Genomic DNA, 14,503 nt, shown 5'->3' on the forward strand with positions numbered 1-14,503 from the left:
ATATATGCTTTGGGTACAATTATTATACGATGTAATATGTTTGTTTTCTTTTTCTACTAATAATCACTGCAGAGGCTCTTATTTATTATATTCTACATTAAGACTCTTTGTAAACTTTCACACACCCCAAGTTTTATATGTTTTCACAACATCACATCAATACAGTTATGTTTTTCAAAAATGTAATTTTCTAGCTTGTGTTCGGGAGAATAGTGGTAGATTTGCATTAGAATCTCAAAATCTATGAGTAATCCTTTCCTGGTAAAAGACTGGCCTAATCCAGTGACAAGAGAATAGCGGGAGGTCAGTCTTACTCTTCCGAGTTGCTAGATTTCAACCCTCTGGCTGTTGGCAAGAGACGGAGGCCATATGAACAAGAGAGGGCCGGCTAGCCCGGCTGGCGTCCCCTCCCTCGTCTCTTGGCACATGTTGGGTTACCACTCTGTTCCAGGCATTGAGCTCCATGCTGCAGACACAAACATGCAAAGACAAGTCCTGGGTGTCACACGTGGGGAGGCCAACACAAATAGCCGTGGGAGGACAAGTTAAATACTGCAATTTATAGAAGGGAGAGGTTAGTGGAAGAACACCTGGACCACAGGTGTTGCCACTGCCTGGGTCACCTGTGACTTCAGTCTTTCTACTCCCCTCTTCTAGGCCTGGAAAGAGACCAAGGGCAAAGGAGATTTACCCAGGGAGTTGCTGGATAATTAGATGGAAAGGGAGTTTTTAAAAAATGAAACCACAGCACAAGTATCTACTATAACACACAATGAACCCCAAAGCCATCTGATGATAGAAGCCACAGAAATCCCTTTTATTCTTTTCAAGCTCTATCCCTGTATTTTTCAAATTGTGGGTCATGACCCATGAAAAGACCCATGAATTCAACTTAACAGGCTCTTAAATTCATCTTAATAGGCTCCACCCAATAATTTTGTTTTTACATACAAATAGAATAATAGAAGCTATCAGCGTTATTATACAGGGTAAGGTAGGTTTGGAGAGGCTTTGATTTAGATTATATGCATCCTCTGTGTGTGTACAAATGAGGAGAGATTTAGGAGGCTATGGAGTGTGGTAACACAAGCACAGGTTCTGGAGTCAGAATTTAATTTCAGCTCAGATTCAAGATCCAACTCTTCTGTGTGGTCTTAGTCAAGTTGTTTTTTCCCTCTAAGTCTCTACAGGACTTCACAGGTGACTCAGTGAAGGAATCTGTCTCCCAAAGCAGGAGACTTGGGTTCGATTCCTGGGTTGGGAAGATCCCCTAGAGGAGGGCATGGCAACCCACTCCAGTATTCTTGCCTGGAGAATCCCATGCATGAGGAGCCTGGCGGGCCACAGTCCATGGGGTCGAGAAAGAGTCAGACACAACTTAGCAACTAAACAACAACAAAGCCTTGACATGTTCTCATGTAAAATGATGGCAATACTACCCACACCAATAGGCTGGCTATGAGGACTAAATGAAATAATGACAAAAAGTGAATAATACAAAGCTTGTGTAAGAAATGCTTACCATCTCAGATTCCTAAATTCCCACTCTCTTTGCCCTATATCTGCCCCTCCTTTTGAATTTTTAAGTCCACTCAAAGGACAGCATCACTATCTATAATATTCAGTAAAATGCTTAAAAATATGACTCTTTGTCCCCATTTTATATATGGGGCTAGAAATTAAATAACACATCCAAACAAATAAGAAGGTTGGTATTTGAACTCATATATGCCCATTCTTTCCACCCAAACATGCAATCTCCTCAACCCCTTCTTAGAAATCAGAAACCTCAGAATCATCCTCGCTCCCACCCCACATTATATAACTCTCAAGTCAACCACCCCAATCTAGAAGAGACTGCTGAGCTGTTCTGCATTCTCCATTCCTACCCTCCAGTCCTGGGGTGGGTTCTCAGTAAGTCTCCCCTGGCCTGGATCAACAGCCATTGAGCTGCACTCCCTGTATTCTACCCCCGCCCTTTGACTCTCACTACTGCCACCATACTGATCTTCCCTACATGGCAACTTCATGTCCATTCTCCAGCTTACAATGTCTCAACTCCACTTACATTATCCATAGAAAAGAAAAAAAAGATCCTTGGCGGAATGTATCAAGATATTGACGCATCCACCCACCCGTGGGTTTAGGGTGACACAGCATCCCTGGACTTGAGAACTGCCCACGCATGCCGTGCATTTTCCCATCTGCCTCGGTTGTTCTTCATGTCAGACCCTAACTGCCTCTTCTTTCCTCTGCCTGTCAAACACTCACTCCTCCACTGGGACTAAAACATCATTTTCTCTTTAGGATAATGTCTTCCTCCCCTGTACTTTTTAGAATGTTGTCAACACTGGCAATGTGATGCTCACCACACTAACAAACACTGGCATGCTGGTTAGTGTATGTAATGTATAGGTGTTAGTTTCCTCTGCTAACCACGAGCTTCTGGGGTCAAGGACCTCCTATTCTCCTTTGTTTCCTGGCACCTGATAGGGCCCAGCATGTGGTAGTAGTAGCAGTAGGGGTGTGTGCAGCATGTGGTAATACTGTGTGTGTGTGTGTCTGTGTGTGTATGTGTGTTAGTCGCTCAGTCGTTCAGACTCTTTGTGACCCCATGGGACTGTACCCCACCAGGCTCCTCTGTCCTGGTTTCTCCAGGCAAGATTACTGGAGTGGGTAACCATTCCCTTCTCCAGGAGTTCTTCCCAACCCAGGGATCAAACCTGGGTCTATTGCATGCAGGTAGATTCTTTACCATCTGAGCCACCAGGGAAACCCTCAGCATGTGGTAAGTTATCAATAAACAATGTGTGTTTAATGAGACTGTGAAGTTTAGGTCAAAGGCAAAGTAGAATTTTTAAAGTCATAATGACATGAAAGTTGTTATTTTAAGTTATTTATAGACATAACATATAATATAAATGGGAATCAGTTTTTCTTATTAAATAGATGCAAATAAGAACCTATAATGCTGCCCAAGTGTCCTGCTATTTCTCTGTGTACACTTAAAACTATTGACCATGTAATGCCATATAAACAGCCACATCCTTGGGGCTTTCTCATTCAAACCCCTATGATCTCTATGTAGCCTAAGGTCAAGAATCTTCTGCCTTCTACCTACAGTACTTTTTCTTTTAGTTGCCTAAAACACTTTTAACTTTTTTAAAAATAATAGTCAAAGAATTCAGGTTAATTGCAATTTCATGAGACCAGAATAGCCTAAGGCAAAAAGAATGCTCCCAGGCCATTTATCAAGGTAAGTAAAATGGCCCTCACTCCATAGGTAAACTCCACAGGATGCAGGCCAGAGCCCTGGGACAGAGGGACAATGGCTCCTTCTCTGTTTTAGCACACTAGTTTCCTATCACTTCACACTTTCTCCTACCTCTCATGTGTAAATTAAAGAAGCTCTCCAAATACTACTGCAGGAAGGGAGAGGAGAAAGACCTGAGGCAAGCAAAATCCACAAACTGGAGAATCCTTTGACAAGGTTGATAGAAATCTCAAAATTAGCAAGTCCTCAGTTCACCTCCCCTGGGCTCCCTCTGGTTCATTCAAAATCATTCAGCTGGACAATCAGCTCAAAAGCCTAAAAGCAAGTTCTGATTCTCCTCTTTCCCTCATATCCTTTTATCTTAAGTCCAGCCAGCTCTCCCTCCCAAATATAAGCTAAAAGTGACAACTTATTTTCTCTCATCTGCCACTCTATTCTAATCACCAATCTTGGCTGTGACCAGCAGAGAGGACAGCCAGGAACCTCCCCTTCCTTCATTTTCCCTCCACTCCTCTCCCCTAATAGGACCATGGCACAATATATTCTGCCTTGGTGACTCCTCCAGGAGGCATGTGAGCTAACATGTTCTTCCAACATCATCTCCTGAACTAGGAAACACGAGTCTCCCTGTTTCTCCTTACCTTCTCCTCACTCTTCTCCTAAAGAGAATGTTCTATATGACACACAGTGACCTCTTAAAAACATTAATTAGCTCATCATGTCACAACCCCACTTGCCCTCAACTCCAAGCCCTGTTATCCTTCTATTTCACTTTGATTAACTCAAACTTATTCCCTCACTTCCCTAAGAGCTCTGCTCTGACACCCTCTCCTCAGAGGAAGCCTCCCTCTAGAAGAGACCCCTACCTCCACTCTTCACTATAGACTTTGATCTGCTTTTGTTTTCTTCAGAGTACTTTTTGCTGCCTATTTATTTACACTGCTACTTATCTACTGATCATCTGTCTCTCCCACAAGAATGAAAGCTCCATGAAAACAGAGACCAGCTTGCTTTTTCACCACTATGTTGGCCCACAGCCTAGCACACTGCCTGGCACATAGTAGGTGCTCAATACATAATTGTTGAATGAATGAATCAAATCCCCAAAGGTAGACCTTTCTGTGAACAATTACAAAGAAATCATACTTTGTCACACAAGATGTGTTTTCTCCTCCAGAAATTTCCAATTTTCAAATACGTCAGACATCAACTTTATATGATCAATATCAACTGGCATGATGAAAACAAATGAATAACAAATTTGGGCTTTGTGGAAGTGGAAGCAGCAGCAGGTAAAGATATTTTGCAATCCCTTCAAGCACATTATTTTCAACCGCAATTGTTCTCAACATTTAAATCATTAAAGTATTGCTTTTCATTGGTCATTTTCATGACTGTATTTTAAAAACTTAATAAACATTTAAATCATCGAAGTATTGCTTTTCATTGGTTATTCTCATCACTGTATTTTAAAAACATAATAAACAACCTTGCATTTTTCAATTCAGCCACACGCATTGGAAAATCAACCTCTCTCCTCTCAGTCTCCCCACACCAGCATACCTGGCGATTTCCCTGGAAAAGAATGACCCTCGCTGCCTCCTTAGAGATTTAAGATGCTAGAGCTCACTGAAGGACACAGGTGGAAATAGCTATTACCAATGTCAGGGTGACTCTATTTCTTCATTATTTTTGACATCCATTTCCTTAGGATACCCTGAATATTTGAGATGTGAATTTTTAAGCTATCATGGAGAAGGAAGGAGGCATAGTGACCACAGAGATAAAGACCATCTTGGAGTTAATGCCTGGAGATTCCTTTCTCCAGCCTCCTCTTCCCTTAGAAACCCTAAGTCCTATTAATAGTTACTCTAGCATGCCATGGTTTTTGCATGTTTACTCATGAAAGAGAGGGAGGGAGAGAGTAGGGGAAGGATAGGAGGAGGAGGAAGAGGAAGAGAGAAGGGAAGAGAAAAACTAAAAGACAATAGAAAATGAAGGTCCATTCCCATGTTGTTCTGTATCTGCTATGCTTTGACCCAATTCCCCAGCTCACATGATCCTTTCCTCTGTGTCCAACAATCAATCTATGGCAAACAAGATCCTCCATAGCTTCAGTCTCTTCACCAATCTCTCCACCTTCCACTAAGCCCACCTTCAAGGCTCTAACTTTTTTTCCATATCTTTTCCCAGTAGAGAAAAAATATCCTTTTTTGCATATCCTTCTCCCAGATTCCAGAATCATAAAGACCTGAAAATACATCCTCCTTGTTTCTCGCAAACCACTGTTTTTCTGCTGTCCCAAGCAATCCTCCCTTCTCTGAAGTTCATGACAACTCTTTAACACTTCCATGAATGACCCATCACCTAAGAACTGCCTCAAGTTGATCAAAAACTAGCATTTGACTGCGTCCTGACATATCCCAACATTATCTTGGGTCATGCATCCAGTGCTTTCTCATTCAGTCTTGGCCTCAACTCTGGTCAACCATCAGGCTCAAGACCACATCATGGACTTCCTTCTCCATTCCAGTCTTAAACCACACCAGCACCAACTGATTCGTTTGTTTATTTACAAACATGTACTGACCACTGCCCATGGACTCCAATCCATGATGGCCACTGGGACGGTAAGTGTGAACAAGACAAAAGAATCTCTACTCTCACAGGGCCATGGTTTAGTGGAGGAAGTGAAGTGAGTGAGAGTTGATCAGTCATGTCCAACTCTTTGTGACCCCATGGGCTGTATAATTCATGGAATTCTCCAGCCCAGAACACTGGAGTGGGTAGCCATTCCCTTCTCCAGGGGATCTTCCCAACCAACCCAGGAACTGAACCCAGCTCTCCCACATTGCAGGCAGCTTCTTTGCCATCTGAGCCACCAGGGAAGCCTGGTGGAGGAAAGATAATGCAAAATAATTTTTAAAGGGCTGATAAAGGCTGAGGAAGGGAAGTACAAAGAACCAACTCCAGAAGCATGAGGTGGGGACCTGAGTTTTGAGATTAAAGAAGAAACATCCTCTTTTCACAGAATTTTCATTCCTTATTCCCATCTTATCTGTTCTCCAAGCCATCAAGAGAGGCAGGACCCCTGACATGTTATATTCTCTCAATTTATTACCCCCTTCCTTCACTCTTTTCTACCTATTCTAGGTAGGCAAACAGTTATTTGAAACTAGTCTTTCACTGATGCCCTCAGTTCTCTTCTCATATTGAGTCACTTCAGAAAAAAAAGTAGAAGCCATCATTCATTCATGTATTCAAAATTTATCTAGTAATATCTGAGTGCCTGTGTTGTTAAAGTGTTAGTCACTCAGTCATGTTGACACTTTTGTGACCCCATGATCTGTAGACCACTAGGGAAATCCATGGGATTTCCCAGGCAAGAATACTGGAGTCGGTTGCCATTCCCTTCCCCAGGGCATCTTCCTGACCCAGGGATCGAATTCAGGTCTCCTTCACTGCAAGCAGATTCTTTACTGTCTGACTACCTAACAAATGCCAGGTACTTTTCAGGTGTCAGGGATACAAATGAATAAAAGAAGACTGAATCCCTGCCATCTCAAGCTTACATTCTGACGGGATTGAGAGACCAACAATAAACCTAATACACAACTGAATGCCATCGTTTGTCAACGGTTCTGTGTGTCATTTGGTGGACAGGAGATTCAGCATTTAGCGAGATCAAAAGTCTAGAGTGAGAGTTCTGTAACACTGAGTAGGGGGGTCAGAGTGGATATCATCAAAAAGGTGGGATGTGAAGGTCAGGCAGGGATGGAGTCAGGCAGGTACCTAAGGAGGTACTTGGCAGCGGACTGCCCTTGCAGAGACCCTGATTAGAGCAAGAGCAGGAGGCAAGGGAGGCAGGCGATAGGATCTGCTGGCTTGCAAGCTCATTGTAAGGATTCATCTTTCATTCAAAGATGAATGGGAGCTGCTGGAGGGTTTGAACAGAGGAATCAGGCAGGAATTCCCTCACTATCTTGCCGCCTCCTCTTCCTCTTCAAACTCATCTGCATTATTTCCCATTCATCTTTCCTGAGGTTTCTGTGGAAAAGCTATTCTTTTTCTAGGCTGACTCACTCCTGTTTTGAATGTAAGCCATTGCTATCTCATCAGGATTGCCTCTACCTTTCACCCCTGCCTCTATAAAGTTCATAGTGGCATCCCAGACCACCCCGACCTTCTAAATGTCATCATCAACCCTTCAACCCTCTTTCTAATGGACCATCATCTCTTCTTCTTTTGCTACCTATGGACGTGAAAGACATTTTTCTCTTCCCTGTCTCCACTTTCTCATTCATTAAGTCATTCATTCATTCAGTAAACTTCATGAGAACAAACTACCTGCAAGGAACTATGCTGAAGACACAGAGGCAGGGCACATGGGCCAGTGGGCACAAGGGGAAATGGAGCTCGCGTGTCCACTTTGTCCACTAAAACTGCTAAATCCATCCATTCTTCTCATTCTTTAACTTTCCTATTTTGAAATAATTTGACAATTGCAGAAAAGTTGCAAGAATAGTAGAAAAACTTCCCAGATATCTTTCACCCAAACTTCCCAAATGGTAATATTTTCTGAGATTAGCTTTTATTCTCTCTCTCTCTATATGTGTGTGTGTGTGTGTGTGTGTGTGTGTGTGTGTGTGCATGTATGCACCTGTATAGCTCACATTTTTTGGAGCTGTGGATATGATACCTCTTTACACATAAATATTTAGTGCATATTTCTTAAAAACAAATTTCTTCACCATACGACTGTGATAAAAATCAGGAAAAACACTGATGCAATGCAATACCATTATTCATAGATACTTTGGGATTCATAAATACTTTGGGATTATTCATATATAAACTTTGAGAAAATGTGGTAATCATGTATTTGAGTATGTGATTAACTTGTACTTTAAAATGATGCCTTTTTAAAAGTTTGACTTTTATACATATGCTGTGCAAAAAAAATCATGAAAAAGGCAGAATGAATAAAATTTCTTGTTCGTCACCAACTCCCAGAACTTGCTCAAACTTGTGTCCATCGAGTCGGTGATGCTATCTAACCATCTCATCCTCTGTCGTCTCTTCCTCCTCCTGCCTTCAATCTTTCCCAGCATCAGGGTCTTTTCTAATGAGTCAGTTCTTTGCATCAGATGGCCAAAGTATTGGAGCTTCAGCATCAGTCCTTCCAATGAATACTGCCAGCACCCTATTTCATGTCTTCACTATTTCTTGTCCAGATGAAGGAAAACAAAACCCTAACTGTTCTCTACCCTTCTGTTCCCCAGCCTTCCTTTCATCCTGCCTAAGTCATTCCATAAGGGAATATGATCATGCAATGCTCTTCCTCTGGGGCCACCCATGGCACTCAGGATAAAACACACACACCATATGGAACACACCTGCCTGTTTCGATTCTGGCCCCCGTCTTCCCATGCAGCACCCCCTCCCACCACCACTCACACCAGACACACCAAGCATGTTGATCCATCAGTGGCTCCTCCAAGTTCCACGCCTCTTTGCCTTGGTCTCCTCCCATGGAATGTGCCATCCATCCAGCTTCCTCATCCTCAATTCTATGTGTGCTTTATTACTACTCATTCTTGAAGGCTGAGCATAGGCATCTCCTCCAGAAAACCTTCCCTGACCAGCCCACTCCAACTCGGTTTCTTCCTGGGTGTTCTCAGGGGTTCCCAGGCTTCTCTCTGGCATTATCGAGCTGAACTGTGATGGCCCGGTGATTAGGTTGCCCTATTAAGCCACAAGCCAGGACCGTTCTCATACATCTTTGAATCCATAATAGCACTAAGCACACTGCTTGACATGAGTCAAATTCCAGGAAAGGCTTTATTAAAGAACTATAGGTATAACATTTTATTTCCTATTGCCTCTAGCTGGTACCATTAGCATAAAAGTTGTGCATCTGCATTTTGTTTTATATCTACATATAACTCTTTTTAGTTGTGTTATATGTGAAATGATCCTGAGAGCTGGATGAACTCAATCACAAATTTACAAAAGTAGAGCATTTCCAATGGAGAGCTTTTATAAACACAGCAGACAACCTGAAGAGGGTTAAAAATTGAAGAATTATGCCTGATAAAAATGATTTTTTAATGGAAAGAGTCCAAGCTGGGTAATTTGACAAAGATAAACTCAAATCTTCACAGTGAATTTATTATCAGTCACTTTTTTTTTATCAGGAATTTCAATATAATGGAGGTGAAACACAGATATTTTGTTTGTTGGAGGCAGACTTTATCGATGTGAAAGAGATGAAAAACCAACTTAAAAATCTAAAGCTACTTTACAAAGTCTAATCTCTAGTAGATATGACAGTTACTTAGGAGGATGACTTGGCAAGTCAGTTTAGTGGGTATCAGAAGCCAGTATTTTGCTTGATTAGAAAAATCACACAGGGACTTCCCTGGTGATCTAATGGCAAAGATCCACACTCCCAGCGCGGGCAGCCCAGGTTTGACCCCTGGCCAGGTTCCCTTGTGGCTCAGCTGGTAAAGAATCCACCTGCAATGCGGGAGACCTGGGTTCAATCCCTGTGTTGGGAAGAGCCCCTGGAGAAGGGAAAGGCTACCCACTCCAGTATTCTGACCTAGAGAATTCCACGGACTGTATAGTCTATGGGGTCACAAAGAGTCAGACACGACTGAGCGACTTTCACCTTCAGGGAACTAGAGTCCACGTGCTGCAACGAAGAGTTTGCGTGCTTCAACTAAAGATCCCACACGCCACGCAATAAAGACCAGAGAGCCTGCGTGCCGCAGCCAAGACCCAGCACAGACAAATAAATTAATAGTTTTTAAAAGAAAAATCACACAGATGAGAAACAAAAGGAGTCATTAACATAATAAAGATAATTCAGAGATGAGAACAGCAACTTTTGATGTTTTTTCTCCAAAATTTTCAGCATCACAATAAAAACATCACAACTGCAAACATGTGACTCTGAGAAAAACTATACAGTATTACACAGACAATCTACACATACATATGAGTCTATATACATATATTTGTACATATATAAATGACAAAAAATAATGTTTCATATTAATGTGAAAATCTAATATTTATTCCTTACCTGAACCTGAGAAATTGTCTAAAGACCCGTCTGCTGTTGTTGAAACTATTTCACTGCTGCTCATTGGCTCTGTTTTAACTACAAAAATAAACAACATATGTCATGTATCCAATTAATAGTTATTTGTAAAGGCACAGTAGAGAAGATATAACATTCAAAAAGTTTTAAGAAAATAATCTAAAAATCAACTCTTCCATATTAGTATATAAATCAGATTGATATTCCTAATAGAGTCTTTTTTAAAGAAATTCACCTTAAGTTTTTCTAAGGAACCTACTGTGACAAGTAACTTTTAAAAGAAACACTTTAAACTAAAATTTGCTTTCTCAGTTATCCAGCATGGCTGAAACAGAGTGCTCACTTTAATGATTACTATTACCATCCTGCCACACCAAGCCACCAGTTCATCAATGTCTAATGTACACTTAGTACCAAAAGCACACTAAATATAAATGCAGCATAAATAAAATTTTCCATTTAAAAATAATGATGATAGCAGACAGTTTGTGGAAAACATAACCTTTGGTAAAGTCCCTTGGGTCTATAAACTAAAGACATTTAGATTTATGCTATTGGTTTTCCAAAGCAAATCCACTCTACTGTTATAGTGATGGGATTATTACAGATAAGCCAGACCACCTCTGGACCCTTTTTCTCTTAGTTTTATATTTTTTAAAATAAAAAGGTAGGACCATTATTTTCCCTAGAAATTACTCGCAAAGTGCTATCATTGGAATTTGCCCAGCCTACTTTGTGGAAGTTATACATCCCTATTAACAGGTTTTCAAAAAGAGTATAATAATATTTTAAAGGTTACCTAAAAATCAATAACATGTATCCCAAAATGAAGGCCACAACAAGAGAATATTTGGGGAGGCTTCTCTCACCATGTAAATACATTCTGGAATGGGGAAAGATAATGGAGAAAATGCAGCTTTTCCTTCTTTTAACATTGCCAATGTCATATAAACATAAGGCAAAGGACAAATTTACCCTCTTGGGCCTTCACATCTTTCACTCGTGCATAATGAGTAGTTTAAAATACACATTATGAATAGTTGCAGCAGATAGTTACTTTCAAAACATTAATTATGTAGACTGTCTCTAAACCAAGTTGAGTCCAAAGGAAATCACTTCAACTGACTGTTCTAATGTAGAACAAACAGTGTGATTGAAGTTTGCACTTTCCCACTTCTTTTAGATTAGAAGTCTTAGTTGATGCTAATAAATTCTGATATAAGCCTGTATTTCCCTCTTCTCTTCACGCCTCCGCGAAACTTAACAGTATTGCTCTTCATACTCATTACAGTGCCACAGATTCAAGAAGCCAGGGAAACCTGTGCTGGTGCACTTTCCTGCTCACTTACCCACATCCTTATCTTACTGCTTTAAAAAGAACTCATGCAATGTCCTGTACACACAAAGCAATAGTTCTAGATCAACTCTGTACTTGACAGATTACCACTGGGATCTGAACTTAGTATCAAACATGACCAGAAAAAGTCCAGAGCTATGCCCAAGAGGAATAGGTCCTACAAAGCACCTACGATGTGTGAGAGTCTTTATAGACATTCTAATTAATCCCTTTAAATAATTCTACAGGTAGATCTCAGAAGACAATGCGCAAACTCTCTAGTTTCACATGCAAAAACTGAAAGCAGAGATATAAGGAAATTGCCCAAGTGGCTGAAATGGGATTTCATGTTAGCTATTTTTTATTCCAAGGCTGAAAACACTGGCAGTTAAGTGGCACATCCCAATAATAAGAGCTACCTGACAACACAGTACAGCAATGGAGGCACTGCCACACTCTGTAGACTAACGGGAAGCAAAACCCCTACAGTCCTTGGATTCCTAGAGTGTTGATGCTTCCAGGCTAGAGAGCTCACTGGCAGATCTCAAGTGGAAGGTCCACACTCACCTGGCTGCCCAGCAAGGATGGTGAGGAAGAAATTTACAGTGTGAGATGTTAGCCCAGGAGACTCCTAAGTCTTTGCCAAATCTGAGATCCTTGATTCTGTAGATTGGGCTGCAAAATTCATGAAAGCTTGACTCTGTCTAACTACTGCTACCTTTGTACACCTACGACCCACCCCAGCTACTCTCCATATTTGGCTTAATCAAATAGTTTTCACTCCCAAGAGGCATATTCAATTGTCCTTGAGATGCCATTAAAAATATGCAAAAAGAACAGGAAGGAAAAGAAGGGGATACTTAACCTTTTAGGCCTCAAGCCCATTGCTTTTTGCCATTGTTCAAATACACTCATCCATAGACTAAAGACTCCCTTTTCCTGGCGAATCCATTTTTTTTTTTAAGGTTCACTCACTGTTAAAGAGAAGAGCCAGTACATAAAGTAACTACCAGAATATTCGTGATCTTATCAGGTACTGTAGGTCAACCTGCCATCACCAGCCACCTGATGCTACAGAGACTCGTGACTTACTGTGATAGAAAATAGTTTCTGAATGAGAGCTAAACAAACAGAGACCACTGCTGGCTTTGGGCACGCCAAGCATACACCCACCAGAAGATTAAAAAAGACAAGATAATAATCCTGTGGCCACCAAAGCTTTACATATCCTTACTAGTGCCATGACATTTATAAATATGTCATAAGCGACATAATAAAGCACCTTACCAAAGCTCTGAATTTAAAAACACAACATACTGGGTTTTTTAAAGTTTGATCATTTTAAGGTGCAGTTATGTCCAACAATAAGGATCCCCTCTACACTACCTATCTGAAAAGAAAAAAAATCTATGAATAACCTGTTTTCCTTTAAATAATAGTAGGATTCTTCTCTCTCCACCACACTTTTTCCTTTGCTATATGATTTCATTCTGTCAGAAAGCAGGAACTTTTATTCTTTTTTGCCCCCACTCAAGAATCTGTCTTTTCTCTACCACTCTGAATTTTCAATCTCCTATCTGATATTTAAGGACTCATCCTTTAAAACATACTCAGAAAAAAAAAAAAAACATACTCAGAAATTCTTTTTCCCCACTTTAATCTCCCTGATCCTTTCAACAGCTTCTCCTAACCACGCACTTTAGGCTTGAGCTATACTGGGCAACCTGCTATATCCTCCAGAGGTACCACACACTTCCATCTATCAGTGCCTCTGAGCTTTTGTTTTGAAGGCAAATAATTCAAATACCCACCATAAGACTTTGTGAAGTTATTCCATCTCTTCAACACTGGTTATCTCATCTACAAAATTTAAGAAGTGATATCTACAGTGGCATTTATATACAGAATACACTTAACCATAAAAAAAAAGAATAAAATCTTTCCATCTGTGATAGCATGAGTGGATCTTGAGAGTATTAGTGAAACGCGTCAACAGAGAAAGAAACACTGTATGATTTCACTTCTTTGTGGAATCTACAAAGCAAAACTCACAAAGAGAACAGATGCGCACAGATACAAAGTGGTTGCCAAAGGGGGTTTAGGGGGTGGGTGAAATGGACGCAGGGGGTCAAGAGATACAAACTTCCAGCTGTAAGATAAATAAGCCATGGAGAGGGTGACTATAGTCAATAATATTATACTGCATATTTGAAAGTTGCTAGGTTCCTGTCACAAGAAAAAAAAAATGTTATGTACATCCTAGGAATGCAGTACAGATCCATAAAATGTATGTAAAGTACCTAACATACAGAAGGAACTAAAACTATGTTTATCATCATCATTAGTAGCAGTATTATATAACTACTAGACTGAATGCCTTCCTCCTAGGGAACAGTACAGGGAGCAACAGGGAATAGAGTTAAAACACGTAATAAATAAGTGAATGAATGAATAAAGGAAAGAATAGAGTTAAAAGCACCAGCTTTGGAATTATCAATTGAAGTTCAATCTAGATTTGCTATTAACAGTATGAACCTGGAAAAGCGACTCAATTTCTGTGTGCTTCTGCTTCCTCATCAGTAACTGGAGACAATACACTCATGAGAATATTTTAAAAAGATAAATGCTTATAAATCATTGAACACTGAGCTAGGTCCAGATGCCATGCTTTTATAGTTACTCTGTCATTAGAGTGTCTTATTAAAATGATGATGAGAAATCAAAGTGGTTTCTTCTGGGACAGAATCTGTTACAAACTTCACATTAAAGTGAAGCTTACCCTTTG

The 14,503-nt window shown here is 40.6% G+C and overlaps 1 protein-coding gene across 9 annotated transcripts in view; it reads right to left on the bottom strand.

Annotated features, from left to right (window-relative positions):
• Positions 1-14,503, bottom strand: part of EYA1 (EYA transcriptional coactivator and phosphatase 1) — a 372,747-nt gene that overhangs the window by 149,654 nt on the left and 208,590 nt on the right. For all 9 annotated transcript variants that reach the window (XM_061438966.1, XM_061438973.1, XM_061438971.1 and 6 more), the window contains one exon: positions 10,365-10,442. In XM_061438966.1, coding sequence (XP_061294950.1) covers positions 10,365-10,442 — 78 coding nt within the window. The remainder of the gene's footprint in view (positions 1-10,364; positions 10,443-14,503) is intronic.

The sequence above is a fragment of the Bos javanicus genome, chromosome 14 (genome assembly GCF_032452875.1).
Source record: "Bos javanicus breed banteng chromosome 14, ARS-OSU_banteng_1.0, whole genome shotgun sequence".
Taxonomy (NCBI): Eukaryota; Metazoa; Chordata; class Mammalia; order Artiodactyla; family Bovidae; genus Bos; species Bos javanicus.